Raw genomic sequence first — 23,106 nt, 5'->3', positions numbered from 1 at the left:
GGCACAACTGTGAGTCGAGGGCTAAAGCAAATCAGAGATGCACAAGAGACCACAGAAACATCGATACTAGAAGCAGGAATAGGCCATTCAGCTCTTCGAGCCTGCTGCACCATTCATTATGATCATGGCTGATCATTAAATTCAATATCCTAATGTTTTACTGCAGTTGTATAGGGCATTGGTAAGGCCACACCTGGAATATTGTGTGTAGTTTTGGTGTCCTAATCCCCCCTTCCTGCCCCTATCCCTTGATCCGTTTAGCCCCAAGAGCTATATCTAATTTGTTCTTGAAATCAACTACATTCTGTGGTAGTGAATTCCATACATTCACTATCCTCTGGGTGAAGAAATTTCTCCTCACCTCAGTCCTAAAAGGTTTCCCCTTATCCTCAACTATGACCCTGTGGTAAACCACTGTTGTGCCTTCGGCACGGTTGAGCTGTATATATTGTTGCCACTACTGTTCATATATGAGACACTCCCTGACACCTTTAATTCGGCTGCACCGTTAACTGGAGGCTCCGCCCTCAGTGTATAAAGGCTGCAGCCCTCCCCCTCCGGCCTTCAGTCAGGAGGTCCACATGCTCAGTATCGTTCTGGTTATTGTCTGTTCCACATCGTTCCTTTTTTAGTGAATAAAAGCCTTCTGTTTCTGGCAACATCAGCTTTGTCTATTTACCAGACGCGCATCAATTTTATTCACTAAAAAGTTTTTAAGGCGATGGAGCAGTTGCTAAAACCAGACAAGTTAGATCTCGATCCTCAGTCTGCCGGTGCCTCCAAAATCTTTAACCACTGGCTTCATTGTTTTGAAGCATTTATCGCCTCATCCACCTCGGTCGTCGTGACGGACAGCGACAAACTCCATGTGCTCCACGCCCGTGTAAGCGCACACGTCTTCGCAATGATTTGCGACGCCTCTACGTATGACGAGGCAATCGAGATACTGAAGGGCCAGAACAACCAGCGGCTGAACCAGGTATACGCAAGGCACCTGCTCGCCACACGCAGGCAACAGCCCGGGGAATCTACAGAGCAATTCCTGAGGGAGCTGCCGGCACTCGGCAGGGCTTGCGGCTGCAAAGCCGTCTCGGCCGCTCAGAATACGGACGATCTCATTAGGGATGCCTTCGTCACGGGTATCCGGTCATCGTACGTCCGGCAGCGACTTCTGGAGCAAGGTGGGCTCGATCTTACGAAGTCGGTGGAACTTGCAGGCTCATTGGAGGTGGCTTTTAGAAACCTCGACGCATATACCCCCGACCATGTGAGCACACCGTGGGCGCCGCGATCGCCAGCGCCGCTGTACCCGGGTGGGTTCCAAGCGAACGCCGTGCCACGTCCCGAAGTGGAGCGGACCACAGCTGCCGTCCCCGGAGGCCCAAAGTGCTATTTCTGCGGTCTGGACAAACACCCACGATGCCGCTGCCCTGCGAAGGACGCTACCTGTTCTGCCTGCGGGAAGAAGGGGCATTACGCTAAGGTATGCCGGGGAAAGTCGACCTCAAAGCCCAGCAGCGCCGCGTGCGACCCTTGGGAGTCACCCTCCCCGCTGTCATCGACCACGTGCGGATGGCGGGGGCCGCCATCTTGGGCACTGTCGACCGCATGCGATTCGTGGGGGCCGCCATCTTGGGCGTCATCGGCCGCGTGTGACCTGCGGGGGCCGCCATTTTGGGTGCCATCAATCGACTCACGGGAGCCGCCACCTTGGATTCCGTCCACCGCATCCACGGTGCCTGCTGCTCCGGGCGCCTCGCCTGCTCCGACAGTGGCTTCAGTCGTGCAGGGAGTCACCCTCCCCGCCGTCATCGACCACGTGCGGATGGCGGGGGCCGGCATCTTGGGCACCGTCGACAGCATGCGATTCGTGGGGGCCGCCATCTTGGGCGTCATCGGCCGCGTGCGACCTGCGGGGGCCGCCATTTTGGGTGCCATCAATCGACTCACGGGAGCCGCCATCTTGGATTCCGTCCACCGCATTCACGGTGCCTGCTACTCCGGACGCCTCGCCTGCTCCGACAGTGGCTTCAGTCGTGCTGGACCACTCCAGACCTCACCCACTCGCCTGGTCAACTATGGGCATCGAGGTAAATGGCCACGTAACTGACTGCCTGTTTAACACGGGCAGTACCGAGAGCTTCATCCACCCGGCTGCGGTGAAGCGCTTCGGGCTGTCAGTGCTGCCGATGCAGCAGTCCATTTCCATGGCATCAACGTCCCGGCCTGTGAGTATCCTCGGCTACTGTGTAGCAAGCCTCACTGTACGTGGCACAGTGTACGAGAGGTGCAAGCTCCTCGTGCTGCCTCAGCTCTGCGCTGCCGTATTACTAGGGCTGGACTTCATGTGCCACTTAGGAAGCATCACGATGGTCTATGATGGGCCAAACCCCTCCATCTCGGTCCGAAACCCGCAACTGAATGCTCAGCGGCCGCGTAATACCTGCGGTCTCTTGACCCTCAAGGTTACCCCTCCCTCGCTCTTGGAGCACCTCACCCCCGATTGTAAGCCTATTGCCACCAAGAGCCGGAGGTATAGCGCCGGGGACCGGGCATTTATCCGGTCAGAAGTGCGGCGTCTTCTGGGGGAAGGGATCATTGAGGCCAGTACCAGTCCCTGGAGGGCCCAAGTAGTGGTTGTGAAGACTGGGGAGAAGATGCGCATGGTTATTGACTACAGTCAGACCATCAATAGGTACACGCAGCTGGACGCATACCCTCTCCTGCGTATATCTGATATGGTCAATCAGATTGCGCAATATCGGGTGTTCTCCACCATCGATCTGAAGTCGGCATACCACCAGGTCCCTATCCGCCCATCAGACCGCCAATATACCGCCTTCGAGGCTGCTGGCCGGCTCTATCACTTCCTACGGGTCCCTTTCGGCGTCACTAACGGGGTCTCGGTCTTCCAGCGTGAGATGGACCGAATGGTGGACCAGAACGGGCTACGGGCTACCTTCCCGTACCTGGATAACGTCACCATCTGCGACCACGATCAGCAGGACCACGACGCTAATCTCCAAAAATTCCTCCACACGGCGGCACTTCTCAATCTGACCTACAACAAGGAGAAGTGCGTATTCAGCACACGCAGGCTCGCCATCCTTGGTTGTGTCGTGGAGAATGGGGTCATTGGCCCCGACCCTGACCACATGCGCCCCCTTTTAGAACTTCCCCACCCCACCACCCTTAAAGCGCTGAGGAGATGCCTGGGCTTCTTTTCCTACTACGCCCAGTGGGTCCTTCAGTACGCGGACAAGGCCCGTCCGCTTATGAAATCAACATCCTTCCCTCTCGCGGCGGAAGCCCGACTGGCTTTTGACCGCATCAAAGCTGACATTATGAAGGCCACCATGCACGCAGTGGATGAATCCATCCCCTTCCAAGTGGAGAGCGATGCGTCTGATTTTGCCCTAGCCGCCACTCTTAATCAAGCGGTCAGACCCATGGCCTTCTTCTCGCGTACCCTCCAGGGCCCTGAACTTCGACACTCCTCAGTCGAAAAGGAGGCGCAGGCCATCGTAGAGGCCGTGCGACACTGGCGCCACTATCTAGCTGGCAAACGGTTCACCCTTCTTACGGACCAACGGTCCGTTGCCTTCAGGTTCAGCAATGAGCAACGAGGCAAGATTAAGAATAAGATATTGAGGTGGAGGATCGAACTCCACCTACAACTACGATATCTTATACCGCCCGGGGAAACTCAATGAACCCCCAGATGCTCTGTCTCGAGGGACCTGTGCCAGCGCGAACCTGGACCGGCTGCAGATGCTCCATAACGATCTCTGCCATCCCGGTGTCACTAGGTTCTTTCACTTCGTCAAGGCCCGGAATCTGCCGTTCTCCATTGACGAAGTCAGGTCCGTAACCAGGCATTGCCAGGTGTGCGCGGAGTGCAAACCGCACTTCTATCGGCCGGATAGAGCACAGCTCATCAAAGCTACCCGCCCCTTTGAACGCCTCAGTGTCGATTTCAAGGGGCCACTTCCCTCCAACAACCGCAATATTTATTTTCTCAACATCATAGATGAGTATTCGCGGTTCCCTTTTGCTATTCCCTGCCCAGACATGACCTCCGCCACTGTCATTAACGCCCTGCATGACCTCTTCATCTTGTTCGGGTTCCCCAGCTATATTCATAGCGACCGGGGGTCCTCTTTCATGAGCGACGAGCTGCGGCAGTATCTACTTTCCAAGGGCATAGCCTCGAGTAGGACTACCAGCTATAACCCCAGGGGAAACGGGCAAGTGGAACGAGAGAACGCCACCGTCTGGAAGGCCGTTTTGCTAGCTTTACGGTCTAAGGGCCTTCCAGTCTCCCGTTGGCAAGAAGTCCTCCCCGACGCCCTGCACTCCATTTGTTCCTTGCTGTGTACTGCCACGAACGCTACCCCTCACGAACGCATGTTTGTCTTCCCCAGGAAGTCCTCCTCGGGAACCTCGCTACCGTCATGGCTGACGACCCCCGGGCCTGTCCTGCTCCGGAAGCACGTGCGCACCCATAAGGCGGATCCACTGGTCGAGCCGGTCCGTCTCCTCCACGCAAATCCCCAGCACGCCTATGTGGCGTTCCCTGATGGGCGGGAGGATACGGTTTCCATTCGGGATTTGGCCCCCGCTGGTACTGCATCCTACGGCCCCTCGCCCCTCACCCCCGATGCCCACCCTGACACACCATTCCATCCTGACGCTCCTGTGCGGCACTGTGCTAGTCCAGCCCCTGTGTACGGCACGCCTGAGACCCAGAGGCACCCTCCTCGTACCCAACGACAAGAAGGAACTGCGGAGACTGCGGATGTCATCAGACCAGACTCGGGATCGTCACCACAGCCCCCCGAAACAGCACCCCAACCCACACTACGGCGGTCGCAGCGGACTACCCACCCACCGGACCGTCTGAACTTATGACAGTATGAACCACTACTGTGCCACCTCGCCCTGACGAACTTTTTTTAAACAGGGGGTGAATGTGGTAAACCACTGTTGTGCCTTCGGCACGGTTGAGCTGTATATATTGTTGCCACTACTGTTCATATATGAGACACTCCCTGACACCTTTAATTTGGCTGCACCCTTAACTGGAGGCTCCGCCCTCAGGGTATAAAGGCTGCAGCCCTCCCCCTCCGGCCTTCAGTCGGGAGGTCCACATGCTCAGTATTGTCTGTTTATTGTCTGTTCCACATCGTTCCTTTTTTAGTGAATAAAAGCCTTCTGTTTCTGGCAACATCAGCTTTGTCTATTTACCAGACGCGCATCAGACCCCTTGTTCTGGACTCCCCCACCATTGGGAACATTCTTTCTGAATCTACCCTGTCTAACCCTGTAGAATTTTATAGATTTCTATGAGATCCCCTCTCCATTCTTCGAAATTCCAGTGAATATAATCCTAACTGACTTAGTCTCTCCTCATATGACAGAATTGCTGCCCCAGGAATCAGCCTGGTAAACTTTTGCTGCACTCCCTCCATAGCAAGGGCATCCTTCCTCAGATAAGGACACCAAAACTACACACAATATTCCAGGTGTGGCCTCACCAACGCCCTATACAACTGCAGTAAAACATCCTTATTCCTACACTCAAATCCTCTTGCTATGAAGGCCAACATACAATTTGTCTTCTTTACTACCTGCTCTACTTGCGAGCTTACTTTCAGCGACCAGAATTGGAAGCCGGCAGAATTCCCAGAGAGTTCTAGGGCTGGAGAGGATTTGATTTGATTTGATTTATTATTGTCACATGTATTAGCATACAGTGAAAAGTATTGTTTCTTGCGCACTATACAGACAAAGCATACCATTCATAGAGAAGGAAACGAGAAAGTGCAGAATGTAGTGTTACAGTCATAGCTAGGGTGTAGAGAAAGATCAACTTAAGGCAAGGTAAGTCCATTCAAACGTCTGACGGCAGCAGGGAAGAAGCTGTTCTTGAGTTGCTTGGTACGTGACCTCAGACTTTTGTACCTTTTTGCCGAAGGAAGAAGGTGGAAGAGAGAATGTCCGGGGTCTCAGGAGAATTTGTCGAGGCAGTGGGAAATGTAGACAGAGTCAATGGAAGGGAGGCTGGTTTGCGTGATGGATTGGGCGACATTCATGACCTTCTGTAGTTTCTTGCGATCTTGGGCAGAGCAGGAACCATACCAAGCTGTGAAAAAACCAGAAAGAATGCTTTCTATACACAGGGGCTGGACTAGCACAGTGCCGCATCTGTAAAAGTTGGTGAGAGTCGTAGCTGACATGCCAAATTTCCTTAGTCTTCTGAGAAAGTAGAGGCGTTGGTGGGCTTTCTTAACTATAGTGTCAGCATGGGGGGACCAGGACAGGTTGTTGGTGATCTGGACACCTAAAAACTTGAAGGTCTCGACCCTTTCTACTTCGTCCCCATTGATGTAGACAGGGGCATGTTCTCCTTTACGCTTCCTGAAGTCGATGACAATCTCCTTCGTTTTGTTGACATTGAGGGAGAGATTATTGTTGCCGCACCAGTTCACCAGATTCTCTATCTCATTCCTGTACTCTGTCTCATCATTGTTTGAGATCCGATCCACTACGATGGCGTCGTCAGCAAACTTGAACATCGAATTGGAGGGGAATTTGGCCACACATTCATAGGTGTGTAAGGAGTATAGTACGGGGCTGAGAACACAGCCTTGTGGGGCATCGGTGTTGAGGATGATCATGGAGGAGGTGTTGTTGCCTATCCTTACTGATTGTGGTCTGTGAGTTAGGAAGTTCAGGATCCAGTCGCAGAGGGAGGTGCCGAGGCCCAGGCCACGGAGTTTGGAGATGAGTTTCGTGGGAATGATAGTGTTGAAGGCTGAGCTGTAGTCAATAAATAGGAGTCTGACATAGGTGTCTTTGTTATCTAGGTGTTCCAGGGTTGAGTGCAGGGCCAGGGAAACGGCATCTGCTGAGGACCTGTTGCGGCAGTATGCAAACTGTAGTGGATCCAGGTATTCTGGGAGGCTGGAATTGATTCGTGCCATGACTAATCTTTCGAAGCACTTCATAATGATGGATATCAGAGCCACCGGCCAGTAGTCATTAAGGCACGCTGCTTGGCTTTTCTTTGGTACAAGAATGATGGTTGTCTTCTTGAAGCAGATAGGGACCTCAGATTGTTGTAAAGAGAGGTTGAAGATGTCTGCGAATACCCCCGCCAGCTGATCCATGCAGAATCTGAGTGCACGTCCGGGTTCCCCATCCGGGCCAGTCGCTTTCCATGGGTTGACCTTTGAGAAAGCTGCTCTGACATCTGCAATGGTGTCTCCAGATACAGGTTCATCCAGGGCTTCCAGGGTGGAGGGCATGCTCTCGCTGACCTCTTGCTCAAAACAGGCGTAGAATGCATTGAGGAGGAAGTTACAGAGATCGAAAGGGGCAACATCATGGATGAATCTGAGCACAGATTTAAATTTGAGACACTGCTGGACTGGAAGCCAAACATTGTTCAGCAAGCCATAGGAATGATGGGTTAAAAGGACTTCATAGGTTCGACCATTCGGCCCATCGAGTCTGCTCTGCCGTTCAATCATGGCTGATATGCTCCTCATCCCCATTTTCCTGCCTTCTCCCCATAACCCTTCAAACCATTACCAATTAAAAATCTGTCTAACTCCTCCTTGGTATAGGACCTGACACAGGCAGCAGACGTTTGGATTTTAAAAAAGTTTATTTATTAGTCACAAGTAGGCTTACATTAACATTGCAATGAAGTTACTGTGAAAATCCCCTAGCTGGATTAGCTGGAGTTTACGAATGGCGTGGTAAGTTTGAAGGTGGTATTTGTTCAGCTGCAGACAGTTTGGATTGGGTGACACTTATCAACACTTCCCCCAGTATCCAATTGGGACAATTCCTTCCTATGGTAATGTTCCGCATGCTGCAGGAAACCAAACACATTTTTCCTTAAAGAATAAAGAAGTCATTTTGACTGTTAGCACCTATTCCTTAACTTTGTTCAGATCCTGAAGCAGTCCATGTTCAAATGCAACAAGATCTGGACAATATCCAGGCTTGGGCTGACAAGTGGCAAGTAACATTCGCGCCACACAAATGCCAGGCAATGACTATCACCAATAAGAGACACTCTAACCACCACCCCTTGACATTCAATGGTGTTACCATCACTGAATCCCCCACTGTCAACATCCTTGGGGTTACCATTGACCAGAAACTCAACTGGACTCACCACATAAACACAGTGGCTACAAGAGCAGGTCAGAGACTAGGAACACTGCAGCAAGTAACTCACCTCCTGACTCCCCAGAGCCTATCCACCATCTACAAGGCACAAGTCAGGAGTGTGATGGAATACTCCCCACTTGCCTGGATGGGTGCAGCTCCAACAACACTCAAGAAGCTTGACACCATCCAGGACAAAGTAGCCCTCTTGATTGGCACCACATCTGCAAACATTCAATCCCTCCACCACCGACGCTCAGTAGCAGCAGTGTGTACTATCTACAGGATGCACTGCAGCAATTCACCAAAGATCCTTAACAGCACTTTCCAAATCCATGACCACTTCCAGCTAGAAGGACAAGGGCAGCAGATAAATGAGAACACCACCACCTGCAAGTTCCCCTCCAAGCAACTCACCATCCCGACTTGGAAATATATCGCCGTTCCTTCGCAGTCGCTGGGTTAAAATCCTGGAATTCCCTCCCTACCGGCATTGTGAGCCCACCCACAGAACATGGACTGCAATGATTCAAGGCGGCTGCTCACCACCACCTTCCCAAGGGCAACTAGGGATGGGCAATAAATGCTGGCCAGCCAGCCAGCAACGCCCATGTCCCACGAATGAATTTAGGAGAGAGATGAGGAGGAATTTCTTCACTCAGAGGGTAGCAAATGTTTGGAATTCTCCACCCCAGGGGACTGTGGAAGCTCAGTCATTGAATATGTTCAAGACTGAGATCGATAGATTTCTCAGAATTAAAGACATCCAGGATGTGGGGGTAGTACAGGAACCATAGAATCCTCAGAGTACACAAATAGGCTATTGGGTCCATTGAGACTGCATCCAAGTCCATCCCCATAACCCCATGCATTTATTCTGCTAATTCCCCTAACCTTGGGACATAAAGGGACAATTTAGCATGGCCAGTCTACCTTGTATTGTGGGAGGAAAGTGGAGCACCCAGAGGAAACCCACACAGACATGAGGAGAATGTGCAAACTCCACACAGACACCCAAGGCTGGAATCGAACCTGGGTCCCTGGCTCTGTGAGGCAACAGTGCTAACCACTGTACCACCATGTCACCCATGTGGCATTGTGATAGATGATCAGATTTGATCTAGTAGATAAGTCGAGGGGCCAAATGGCCTACTCCTCCTATGTTTCTATGTTCCTATATCCTATTTATATGCACAATCAACCATTTACTGCGTATAAATTCACAACTCTTTTGTTCTTTGTATAGGAGCTCACCTGAATCCTGCAGTGACCTTTGCTTTGTGCTTACTCGCTTGTGAACCTTGGTTAAAATTTCCTTTCTTCTTTTTGGCACAAACATTAGGTGCCTTTCTTGGATCAGGAATAATGTTTGGTTTGTATTATGGTGAGTAGTGAAGCCATCAAATTTCAATAATGTACAATGTAAAATAATTTAATTCAAACATAAAACAAGTTAAACCTTTATAGAACATAGAACAGTACAGCACAGAACAGGCCCTTCGGCCCACGATGTTGTGCCGAGCTTTATCTGAAACCAAGATCAAGCTATCCCACTCCCTATCATCCTGGTGTGCTCCATGTGCCTATCCAATAACCGCTTAAATGTTCCTAAAGTGTCTGACTCCACTATCACTGCAGGCAGTCCATTCCACACCCCAACCACTCTCTGCGTAAAGAACCTACCTCTGATATCCTTCCTATATCTCCCACCATGAACCCTATAGTTATGCCTCCTTGTAATAGCTCCATCCACCGAGGAAATAGTCTTTGAACGTTCACTCTATCTATCCCCTTCATCATTTTATAAACCTCTATTAAGTCTCCCCTCAGCCTCCTCCGCTCCAGAGAGAACAGCCCTAGCTCCCTCAACCTTTCCTCATAAGACCTACCCTCCAAACCAGGCAGCATCCTGGTAAATCTCCTCTGCACTCTTTCCAGCGCTTCCACATCCTTCTTATAGTGAGGTGACCAGAACTGCACACAATATTCCAAATGTGGTCTCACCAAGGTCCTGTACAGTTGCAGCATAACCCCACGGCTCTTAAACACCAACCCCCTGTTAATAAAAGCTAACACACTATAGGCCTTCTTCACAGCTCTATCCACTTGAGCGGCAACCTTTAGAGATCTGTGGATATGGACCCCAAGATCTCTCTGTTCCTCCACAGTCTTCAGAACCCTACCTTTGACCCTGTAATCCACATTTAAATTAGTCCTACCAAAATGAATCACCTCACATTTATCAGGGTTAAACTCCATTTGCCATTTTTCAGCCCAGCTTTGCATCCTATCTATGTCTCTTTGCAGCCTACAACAGCCCTCCACCCCATCCACTACTCCACCAATCTTGGTGTCATCAGGAAATTTACTGATCCACCCTTCAGCCCCCTCCTCTAAGTCATTAATAAAAATCACAAAGAGCAGAGGACCAAGCACTGATCCCTGCTGCACTCCGCTAGCAACCCGCCTCCAGTCCGAAAATTTTCCATCCACCACCACCCTCTGTCTTCGATCAGTTGTAAACGATTAACTATATAAGTACAACCAAATATAGAGCTTCTTTCTATTACATTCACACAGGGTGCTACAAATGTTGCTTCTGATACTGCCCCGTACATTTATCTGTTATAACCTGCGAATATTCATTCTCTAAACAATGAACAGAGACTCTCACAATTGAATTTATTTAATTAAAATATTGAGAATAGATTCAGATATTGGAAGAGCTGAGAGGAACGAGATGATCGAATGTGAGCCAAAGACATCGCGGATTAAAATTGCGCCCGGCCCATTGCATGAAGTTGCAATTCTCAACCTGCCCACGCTGTTTCTGTTGGAGGTGGGCAGCAGGCAAATGTGGTGCTCCCTCCTCATGACCATCACTGTAATGGATTCTGTGCTGCTGGCTACTTCTGTGCACAGCAGGGACACGAGCAATATTGTGTTGAGATCACATGATGCAGCTGATCTGCTTTGCTCGAAGGCAGTGGAAAGTAAAAATGTAAATCATTCAAACCCAAACCAATTTGCCTCAGAGAAACAAAGAAAATAGAAGCTGGAGGCCCTCTGAGCCTGTTCCAACATTCATTATGATCTTGGCTGATCATCTAACTCAGTAACATGTTCCCAATTTCCCCAATATCCTTGGATTCCCTTTGCCCCAAGTGCTATACCTAATTCTTTTTTGAAAACAAACTATGTTTTGACCTCAGTTACTTTCTGTGGTAGCGAATTCCATAAACTCACCACTCTCTGAGTGAAGAAATGTCTCCTCATCTCAGTCCTAAATGGTCTATCTGATATCCTTAAACTGTGAACCCTGGTTCTCGATCCACCTGCCATTGGGAATATCCTTTCTACGTCTCCCCTATCTAATCCTGTTAGAATTTTATAAGTTTCTATGAGATACAACGCCCCCCTCGCCCCCATTCTTCTAAACTCCAATTAATATAATCCTAAATAGAACATAGAAATAGAACATAGAAACCCTACAGTGCAGAAGGAGGCCATTCGGCCCATCGAGTCTGCACCGACCACAATCCCACCCAGGCCTACCCCCACATATTTACCCGCTAATCCCTCTAACCTACGCATCCCAGGATACTAAGGGGCAATTTTTAACCTGGCCAATCAACCTAACCTGCACATCTTTGGGCTGTGGGAGGAAACCGGAGCACCCGGAGGAAACCCACGCAGACACGAGGAGAATGTGCAAACTCCACACAGACAGTGACCCGAGCCGGGAATCAAACCCAGGACCCTGGAGCTGTGAAGCAGCAGTGCTAACCACTGTGCTACCGTGCCGCCCATGAGTACTTTACATTGGTATTCACCAAGGAGAAGGACATGGCGGATAGTTAGATTCGTGTGGAGCATGTTAATATGCTAGAGCATTTTGAGATCAAGAAAGAAGTGATGTTTGGTCTCTTGAAGAGCATTAAGGTGGATAAGTCCCCAGGGTCCGATGGGATCTACCCCAGGTTACTGAGGGATGCAAGAGAGGAGATTGCTGGGGCCCTGACTAAGATCTGTGTATCCTCGCTGGCTACTGGAGACGTCCCGGAGGACTGATGAGTAGCTAATGTTTTTCCTCTGTTCAAGAAAGGAAAAAGGGATAATCCAGGAAATTATAGACAGGCGAGTCTCACATTGGTGGTTGGGAAGCTATTGGAGAGGATTCTTAGGGATAGGATTTACGCACGTTTGGAAAAGCATGGTCTAATTAGGGAAAGTCAGCATGGCTTTATGTGAAGCAGATCATGTCTTCCTAACTTGATTGAGTTTTTTGAGGAGGTGACGAAGGTGATTGATGAGGATAGAGCATGTTGTGTTCATGGATTTTAGTAAGGCTTTCGACAAGGTCCCTCATGGTAGGCTCATCCAGAAGATTAAGATGCAAGGGATTCACAGAGACTTGGCTGGTTGGATTCAGAATTGGCTTGCCCATAGAAGTCAGAGAGTAGTGGTGGAAGGGTGTTTTTCTGGCTGGAGGTTCGTGACTAGCGGTGTTCCGCAGGGATCTGTACTAGGGCCTCTGCTGTTTGTGATATATATATATATAAATGACTTGGATGAAAACATAGATGGATGGGTTAATAAGTTTGTAGATGACACAAAGATAGGTGGAGTTGTGGATAGTGTAGAAGATTGTCAAAAGATACAGCGGGATATAGATCGGTTGCAGATATGGGCAGAGCAATTGCAGATGGAGTTGAATCCAGACAAGTGGGAGGTGGTGCAGTTTGGGAGATTAAATGTTAAGGGTAAGTATACAGTTAATGGCAGGATCCTGAACAGCATTGATGTTTAGAGGGATCTTGGGGTTCAAGTCCATAGCTCCCTGTAAGTGGCCACACAAGTAGATAGGGTGGTAAAAAAGGCTTATGGCATGCTTGTCTTTATTGGCTGGGGGACTGAATGTAGAGTCAGGATTTCATGTTGCAGCTTTATAAAACTTTAGTTAGGCTGCACTTAGAGTGCTGTGTTCAATTCATGTTGCCACATGACAGGAAGGATGTGGAGGCTTTGGAGAGGTTGTAGAAGAGGTTTACCAAGATGCTGCTTGGGTTAGAGGGTATGAGTTATAAGGAGAGGCTGGACAAACTAGAATTATTTTCTCTGGAGCGGCAGAGACTGAGGGGAGACCTGATAGAAGTCTATAAAATTATGAGAGGTATAGATAGAGGCATTGACAGAATCTTTTCCCCAGAGTTGAAATGTCTAATACAAGGGGGCAAGCACTTAAGGTGTCAGTGGGAAAGTTCAAAGGAGATGTGAGGGGCAAGTTTTTTACACAGAGCGTAAGGTGTATGAAATGCGCTGCCAGGGATGGTGGTGGAGAAAGATACAGTAGGAGCGTTTAAGGGGCTTTTAGCTAAGCACATGAACATGCAAGGAATAGAGGGATATGGACCAAGGGCATAAGATCTGGAGAGAAATCCGGCCTGTTCCTCCAGAGAGAAACTCACTGGTTTTCAGTTAGACCCTGACACTTTGTCATTGTCTTGGTAAGATTCCGCTCTGTTTTTCCTGTCTGTCAACTAGTTTTCTACCTATCTCAATACACTAAGCCCAATCCCATGCGCTTTAATTTTATATGCTAATCTCTTTTGTGGGACCTTGTCGAAAGCCTTCTGAGAGCACAAATAAACCACATCCACTGGCTCCCCCTCATCAACTCCACCAGTTACATCCTCAAAGAATTCCAGTAGATTTGACAAGCATGATTTCCCTTTCATAAATCCACGCTGACTCTGTCCGATGCTACCATTGTTTACCAAGTGCTCTGCGATAAAATCTTCGATAATGGACACTAACATTTTCCCCACCACCGACGTCAGACTGACTGGTCTATAATTCCTTGTTTTCTCTCTCCCTCCCTTTTTAAATAGTGAGGATACATTAGCTACTCTCCAATCCGTAGGAACTATTCTAGAGTCTATAGAGTCTTGGAAGGTGACCACCAATGCATCCATTGTTTCCCAGGCCACTTCCTTAACTACTCTGGGATGTAGATTATCAGGCCCTGGGGATTTATTCGCCATCAATTTCCCCAACCATTTCTCTACCAATATTGATTTCCTTCAGTTTCTCCTTCTCACTAAACCCTGTGTTCCCCAACATTTCTGGGACATTATTTGTGTACTGTTTTGTGAAGACATAACTGAAGCATTTATTTAGTTGGTCGGCCATTAAAATTCCCCTGTTTCTGACTGTAAGGGTTTGTCTTCGCCAATCCTTTTCTTTTCATATACTGTGACGTTAGTGTATCTTTAAGAAAGGTTTCTTTTTTAAATCATGATCTCTGCAGCTCTCACAGCTTCGGTGTTTCTCAGCTGACAGCCTTAGCTAATGTCATGAAGATGTCCTTTTATTGCTATTTCAATAGTTTAAATGGACTCTGTTTATTTGAACTCTGGGTTGTTTATAATCCTGCATTGTTAGGAGGACAGTCATGTGTTTTTGGACAGGTTTTTTTTTCATTTCCAGTGAGTTTAAGCTTTCATTTTGAGTTTGAGCTGCTGTTTTAGTTGTGTTTTAGGAAGGACATTAAGCTGGAAGGAGGTTTCTCCCTCTCTCTTCCTGGTTTTGGAAATTCTGCTGGTTATCTGAAAGCGAGGTCTTGCCTTTCTGAAGAGGGGAAGCTGCTGTTGGCGACTTGCCTCGAGTCCCAGGTATTTTGGGAAGCTGTCCTGACTTCATCCAAAGAACTCAATTCCAGATCACGTGAGCATTAGTCTATGCCGTATTTAACCTGTTTGAAGGGTCTTGTTTATGGGATTGGTTTGATTGGGTCAGCTCCTATATTCGTTAAGGGTTGTATATTATCATGGTTGTTTTGCTGTTGTTTGTAATTGATAGAAGATATTGCTAATATTCTTACTATACATGTTATAGATCCCCCCCCCCCCCCCCCCCCCCCCCCCCGAGGCAGGACTTTCAATATTTTAATACGGCTGTGAGTTTCAGATTTTTCCATTTTAACCTTGGCTCGACAGGTCTCCCAGGCCATGGGAAATCTTAAGCTGAGGATTATTGCATTGAACAGATAAACTCTTTTCCAGGAGCAGGCATGCCTTTCCTCCCGGCCCCCCAAAAACCTGTTAACCTCTCAGTGAGTGACCACCAGCCCCAGCAAATCTCACCTCCACAATCCAGTGGCCTCCTGATGTCCTCCATGATTCCAAAAATCCTCTCCCCTCCACCTCCGCCCTACCACAGTGGGCGGCACGGTGGCACAGTGGTTAGCGCTGCAGCCTCGCAGCGCCAGGGGCTTGAGTTCAATTCCCGGCTCGGGTCACTGTCTGTGTGGAGTCTGCACATTCTCCCCATGTCTGCGTGGGTTTCCTCCGGGTGCTCTGGTTTCCTCCCACAGTCCGAAAGACGTGCTGGTTAGGTGCATTGACCCGAACAGGTGCCGGAATGTGGCGACTAGGGGAATTTCACAGTAACTTCATTGCAGTGTTAATGTACTACTTGTGACTAATAAATAAACTTCAGCTTTACTCCATTCTGTTCAGACCTCTGTGATCAACTTCCTGGCCCATCTATTCTCTTCAGCTCTCTGCAATCTTCTCTCCTTCTCTTTCTCCCGGCTGCCCCTCCACGTCCTCATGATGGTCAATTGTGAAATAATCTGTCCAATTGAATCCAGTAATAAGGGGTCCTAACGTTAAAAAAAGTTATTTTCCTATGATTGGAGGCTGAAAAAATTAAAAAGGGTTCGTCTTTTTAAAAGATAAAACGTTGTTCACATTGCACACTCATCAACCACTGCAAGAAGTTACTCATCTCTTCTCACAACCATAATGATGTTTCCTGATGAGAAGGATTCACATCCACAGGGTAAAACAGGTTTTTTTTTCACAAGCTGCCCGGGAAAGCTACACAGTGTACAGCTGATAAGATGATTTAATGCTGAATGCCCTAAACCACAATCCGCTGATTTTGTTTTACAGAGCTAGCCCATACTCGAATCTGAACCACAGCAAGACATGTAATGAAAATAATTTGATAGTCTGGCCTCCTTAGAATTGATGGGCACAGACCTTACCTGGAAATTTAACAGATACATAACCTTCCTTAGGAATCAAAGAGGACAGATATTACTTAGAAATTAACAGTGCTACAACCTACTTAGGGATATAAAAGGGCCTAACTTAATTACAATTGAGATACCACCCCCATGCATAAGAAATGAGATATGCAACCTCGAGAAATACCATAAATATTGAGAGCATGCAGTGGAATTTTAGATTTGTTGAATTCACTCCAGTGCCTCACACAGTAAAGGTACACTATTAGATGACAGTGATCGTAATTCTCTCCTTAACTGCACAGTCATCTCAATAACTCTGTAGTCTTCAATTGGAGAATTAATGTAAATATTACTTTAATACCTGATGGATATCCTACTTATAGATTTTACTGTAACAATACTTGGATTTAAAAACTAAAGTTTCTGTTGGAAATAAGATTGCATTTTCTATAGAGCCATCTTTTCTAGTACCTTAAGCATTGTGATCTATTGTCTCACCAAGCTGAATTGCACGTTCGATTCTTTAACAAACTTCATTGTAGTTTATTGCGGTGTGGTATAGTAGCCCTTTAAGGAGCGTTTTCTTGAAAGTGGTATAGTAGCCCTTTAAGGAGCGTTTTCTTGAAAGGTCACTCGTCCAATTGGGAGCCGAGTTGGGGACTCACTCAGACTTGCCTGGGCTTGTTCCGGTCAGTTCCGGGAGTTTTGGGCCTGTGGAGTTAAGACCTTTTTCCTGGCTCTGTAATATGTATAGTTATTCTGTTAATAAACCTTTGTTAGTTCACTGACCTGATTCAAGCCTTACCTTGCTACACTACAACTGTCTCATATAGTCTTCTGTATTCTGTGATCCTGTATCGTTCACTCATGAACATATCTCCGTATACTCTTTGGTGGGTGATACATTACTAATGAGAGATTTCTGGACCCTCATAATAGTTGTACAGGAATATTAGGAATAGGAATATTATAGTCCATCTGAAGCTTGTTGAAAAAGCTATCTGGAGGAGGAGATGCTCTCAAGGGGCTCCTTTCCTCTGGGGGCAGATACAGCATGGCTGAAAAACTCTGTGTTCTCATTGACCAATGCATCCTTAGCATACAAAGCTCTATCGAGGAGTTCAAAGCTAACATTGAAGTCAAAAATAAAACAAAAGCACTTTCTTGGGAAGTATCTATTGTGAACAACCATTTTAGATTCGTAAAATTCACCCTTTTATTATTTTGCTTGAGGTGGGCGGCACGGTAGCACAGTGGTTAGCACTGCTGCTTCACAGGCTTCTGTAGGCTTGGCTATTTGCTGCTATCAGGTAATACGGATGGTATCTACCGGTGATGACTCACCTCCAGGAAGATCAGCCAGAAGCAAGAATGCCCGCTGACCCAACTGTGACATTCTTCTCAGTCCGACCTTCAATGTCACCGCATGGCACTAGAAGGATTTGACCCGGGTTCGATTCCCGGCTTGGGTCACTGTCACTGTCTGAGTGGAGTTTGCACGTTCTCCCCGTGCCTGTGTGGGTTTCCTCCGGGTGCTCCGGTTTCTTCCCACAGTCTGAAAGATGTGCTGGTTTGGTGCATTGACCTGAACAGGCACCGGAGTGTGACGACTGGGGGAATTTCACAGTAACTTCACTGCAGTGCTAATGTAAGCCTTACTTGTGACTAATAAATAAACTTTACTTTGTCTTTGGTACTCTGCTTTAGGCTTTGTTAAGTTGCTTATTGATGATAGTTTCTATGCTGTATTTATTTTCAGTGTCAAGTTTTTTTGTTACCTTTTTTATCTTTGTAATCAAAATGAAGTTCAGGGGGATAATATTTTCCTTTGTCCTGAGAAGGCGACAAGTGTCTGTTGAAAAAACCAAGAAAATGAATCTCAAAACGACATTCTCTTAATAATTATATCATTACAGATAAATTGTGGCATTATGGTAATAAACAGCTAACAGTAATTGGAGCAAATGCTACTGCTGGAATATTTACTACTTATCCAAATGAACATTTGAGTGCAGTAAATGGCATTTTTGATCAGGTAAGAGAGCAGAACTTCAATAAATTATATGCATTTAATATGATAGAGACTCCAAACTTGTCATCTCACAATCTGGGCCAGATTTTCACTCTCAAGGCAGGAAGCTCAAGGACAAGACACATCTCTGTATAAATGCCCCTGTTTGCATTATATTCAGTCCAGTGAGGGCGGGATGGGATCAAGTCAGCCCACTGTACCCGGACATTGGTTGGATGTGGCCATGGAGGCCGTCCAGTAGTGAAGTGGGCTGGCTAGAAAGTCTGCTTTAGTTCTCTGGAACTTGGTCCCATATATATTGGAAACATAGAAAATAGGTGCAGAAGTAGGCCATTCAATTCTTCGAACCTGCACCATCATTCAATATGATCATGGCTGATCATACAGTTTCAGTATCCCATTCCCGCTTTCCCTTCAAATCCCTTGATCCCTTTAGCCACCAAGGCTACGCCCAGCTCCCTCTTGAACATATTTAACAAACTGGCCCCAACAGCTTTCTGCGGTACAAAATTCCACAAGTTCACAACTCTTTGAATGAAGAAGTTCTTCCTCATCTCAGTCCTGAATAGCTTACCCCTTATACTTAGACTGTGACCCCTAGTTCTGCACTTCCCCAACATCGGGAACATTCTTCCCGCATCCAGCCTGTCCAGTTTCATCAGGATTTTATATGTTTCTATGAGATCTCCTCTCATTCTTCTAAATTCCAGTGAGTACAAGTCCAGTCGATCCAGTCTCTCTTCATACGTCAGCCCTGCCATTCCAGGAATCAGTCTGGTAAACCTTCGCTGGACTCCCTCAATAGCAAGAATGTCCTTTCTCAGACTAGGAGACCAAAACTGCACACTTGGTGTTGCCTCACCAAGGCCCTGTATAACTGCAGCAAAACATCTTTACTCTTATACTCAAATTCTCTTGCTATGAACGCCAGCATACCATTAGCTTTCCTCACCACCTGCTGTGCCTCCATGCCAACCTTCAGCGACTGTTCAGGGATGGTAATGGTGGTGTCTGGGGTGCTATCTGTAAGGTATGATTCTGTGAGAATGACTTTCAGGCTGTTGCTTGACTATCTGTGAGACAGCTCTCCCAATTTTGGCACTAGCCCCCAGATGTTAGTAAGAAGGACTTTGCAGGGTCGACAGGGCTGTTTATTTTGCCGTTGTCTTTTCCGGTGGCTAGATTGATGCGAGGTGGTCCGTCCGGTTTAATTTCTTTGTTGAGACTTTGTAGTGATTGTTACAACTGAGTGGCTTACTAGGCCATTTCAGAAGGCAGTTGAGAGTCAACCACAGTGCTGTGGCTCTGGACTCACATGTTGGCCAGACCAGGTAAGGATGGTAGATTTCCTTCCTTAAAGGACATTAGTGAACTAGGTGGGTTTTTACAACAAATGACAATGGTTTCATGGTCATCGGTAGGCTCTTATTTATTATTTTTTATTAAGTTCAAATTCCACCGTTTGCCCAGGTGGGATTCAAACCTGGGTCCCCGGAACATTATCTGGGTTTCTGGATTAATAGTTGAGTGATAATACCACTAGGCCATCGCCTCCCCTGAGAATTCCAGAGAATTAATCACAATTCAGACATTTCTTTCGGTAGCAAATTAAATAAAAGGTGCTGTAGATTTGATGTGGAAAGTAAGTACAGGAAAACTTTGAGGTTTAAATTTGATTTCTCTTTTTCTAAACACAGGCAATTGGGACGGCAGCACTTATACTTTGCATCCTGATCATTGTGGACCCGTTGAACAACTTAGTGCCAACAGGACTGGAAGCTTTTACCATTGGCTGTGTAGTTCTGATGATTGGATGGTCAATGGGTTCAAACTCCCAGTACTCATTGAATCCTGCCAGAGACATTGGACCCCGTTTGTTCACTGCGATTGCTGGTTGGGGATCTGAAGTTTTCACGTATGTTTTATTATTGTTTCTTATTTGTAGACATTCGTTTTCAATTAGAATGAATATGTTTTGATGAGAATGTAGGATTACTGTTAACCATTAAATGATAATGGTACGTTCAATAATGTCTTCTTTAGGAAAATTGAATGCCATCCTCAACAACACCCCAGTGGAATTGCTAAATATGTTTGTTCCTGACACTTAAGGAATAGCAAAGCTGAATTTAAAGGTTCCTAGATATCTATTTTTGAACTGAACAGGGCAGAGAATCCAATGAGATATTAGCAAAAAGCCAGTCATCTCACCATTATGCCCATCACTGTCATTGGTCATGAAGCTTGATATTTTCCAAGTGTTTGACTCCTGGTGGAAAGGCATTGTTCAGAAGGGTTTTCCTCTTCATTTATAGAATTGTTGCCTGGGCACAGAGAGTATATTGTCACCAGAGAATTGTGGCTTTTGGAGGTAATCAATACTCCAGTCTGGTCATAGGATTGATTCCATTTGGCAGAAAAATTCAGTTTCCAAGCTTTGAAATGTAACATCTTCTAGACCACGCATTGAACAATTTTCTCCTCAAAGACCATAAGACATAGGGGCAGAATTAGGCCACTCGGCCCATCAAGTCTGCTCCCCATTCAATCATGGCTGATATTTATCTCATCCCCATTCTCCTGCCTTTTTCCCATACCTCCTGATCCCCTTATTAATCAAGAACCTATCTATTTCTGTCTTAAAGATACCAAATGATCTGGCCTCCACAGCCTTCTGCGGCAAATAGTTCCACAGATTCACCACTCTCTGGCTGAAGAGATTCCTCCTCATCTCTGTTTTAAAGGATCGTCCCTTTAGCCTGAGGTTGTGCCCTCTGGTTCTAGTTTTTCCTAGTGGAAACATCCTCTCCACGTCCACTCTATCCAGGCCTCTCAGTATCCTGTAAGTTTCAATAAGATCCCCCCTCATCCTTCTAAACTCCAACGAGTACAGATCCAGAGTCCTCAACTGTTCCTCATACAACAAGCTCTTCATTCCAGGGATCATTCTTGTGAACCTCCTCTGGACCCTTTCCAAGGCCAGCACACCCTTCCTTAGATATGGGGCACAAAACTGCTCACAATATTCCAAATAGGATCTGACTAGAGCCTTATACAGCATCAGAAGCATATCCCTGCTCTTGTATTCTAGCCCTCTCGACATGAATGTTAACATTGCATTTGCCTTCCTAACTGCCGACTGAACCAGCACGTTAACCTTAAGAGAATCTTGGACAATGATTCCCAAGCCCCTTTGTGTTTCTGATTTCCTAAGCATTTCCCCATTTAGAAAATAGTCAATGCCTCCATTCCTCCTTCCAAAGTGCATAACTTCACACTTTTCCACATTGTATTCCATCTGCCACTTCTTTGCCCACTCTCCGAACCTGTTCAAATCCTTCTGCAGCCCCCTGTTTCCTCAATGCTACCTGTCCCTCTACTTATCTTTGTATCATCTGCAAACTTAGCAACAGTGCCTTCCTCCAAATCGTTAACGTATACTGTGAAAAGTTCTGGTCTCAGCACTGACCCCTGAGGCATACCACTAGTCACAAGCTACCATCCTGAAAAAAACCCTTTTATCCCCACTCTCTGGAGAGGTAAAGCTTGCCACAGATCATTTCGACCAACATTGGAGATTGCCTGAGAGCCTTTCCTGGAGATGCGTAAGATTCAGTTTGCAAGGAATAACCAATAGAAAGTGCTCTCTTAAAGCCTGACTTAAATTATAAAGGCTATTGCTGTCAGCATTGGGCAGAAGTCCCTTTAACATCCTAGCAAAGACAACAGTTCAGCAGTTCATGACTACGTTGAGATATTTAGGGGAACTTGTTGTTTGTGAGATGTGAGTGACTCTGGCATTGACTGTGTTTATAATCTGTCTGAATGTGTGGCATCATTTTGACTACTGCAATGTTTGAAATGATACTGATCCCATGATGGTATTAGGTGGGGACTTCCAGAGACAATGAAAACATGCCCATGTTTGGGTAAATGAAAGAGGACTTTGTGATGGTGTACATGTGATATTAGTAGTCTTTTTTTTGTTGCATGGTAGAGATCACAGGGTTAGGAGATGCTAAAAAAAGTAACTTGGATGAGTTGCTGCAGTGTATTTTGTAATTAATACCTACTGCAGTGACCTCGGGGTTGAATAGAACATCTCTGGGCAGAGATGCCAATCAAATTGATTGCCTTGTTCTGGATGGTGTTGAGCTTCTTGAGTGTTTTGCTAAACTTTGTGAACAATGTTAAATCATTCAGATGAGTGGCGAGTGTTCCACTGCATTCCTAACTTGATCCTTATAGATAATGATGAAGCTTTGGGGTGTCAGATGATGAGCCATTTATCAAAGAGCCATTGCCACAGCCTTGTTCTTTCAGCCACAATGTTGATAATCTTGAAATGCCATCGACAATGGGATTGCTAAACTGATTTGTTTATGTGCTGAAGACAAGTTCTGATAACATTTTCTCATTTCATTTTGAAAGTCCTCCTTTGTCATGTTTCTCTTTTGTTTTCAGTGCTGGCAACTATTGGTTTTGGATCCCAGTTGCCAGTCCAATCATTGGTGCCATATTTGGTGTTCTGATCTATAAGTTCATTGTTGGACTGCGAGATGAAGCAAGAAGCAGCTGCCCACCCAATGGAGAACAAAATGTAAAGTTAATGAGCCAGAAACCAAAGGGAAGGCGCTGACAATTAAACAACAACTGGACTATAATTTGCTGCAGAATTTTGTTTCAGTAATCTTCACAATATTCATACTTTATTCATCTAGTCAAACACCATGTACATCCCTTTCAGTATTGCATTTGTTTTCACACTTTCAAAATATTCTCTATCTTTATTATGTGTGAAATCACTTTTTTGTGAATTTCTAATGTGAAGGAGAAATATGTATGATGAGAG

The 23,106-nt window shown here is 46.6% G+C and overlaps 1 protein-coding gene across 1 annotated transcript in view; it reads left to right on the top strand.

Annotated features, from left to right (window-relative positions):
• Positions 1–22,893, top strand: part of LOC144511786 (aquaporin-3-like) — a 28,393-nt gene extending 5,500 nt beyond the window's left edge. Inside the window, exons 3-6 of the mRNA XM_078242154.1 lie at positions 9,431–9,568; positions 18,139–18,257; positions 19,952–20,169; positions 22,719–22,893. Of these exons, the coding sequence (XP_078098280.1) occupies positions 9,431–9,568; positions 18,139–18,257; positions 19,952–20,169; positions 22,719–22,893 (650 nt within the window). The remainder of the gene's footprint in view (positions 1–9,430; positions 9,569–18,138; positions 18,258–19,951; positions 20,170–22,718) is intronic.
• The last annotated feature ends 213 nt before the right edge of the window (positions 22,894–23,106 follow it).

The sequence above is a fragment of the Mustelus asterias genome, chromosome 1 (genome assembly GCF_964213995.1).
Source record: "Mustelus asterias chromosome 1, sMusAst1.hap1.1, whole genome shotgun sequence".
NCBI classification, from domain to species: Eukaryota; Metazoa; Chordata; class Chondrichthyes; order Carcharhiniformes; family Triakidae; genus Mustelus; species Mustelus asterias.
Note: the sequence above shows the minus strand (reverse complement) of the source record. Positions and strands in the feature narration are given on the sequence as shown.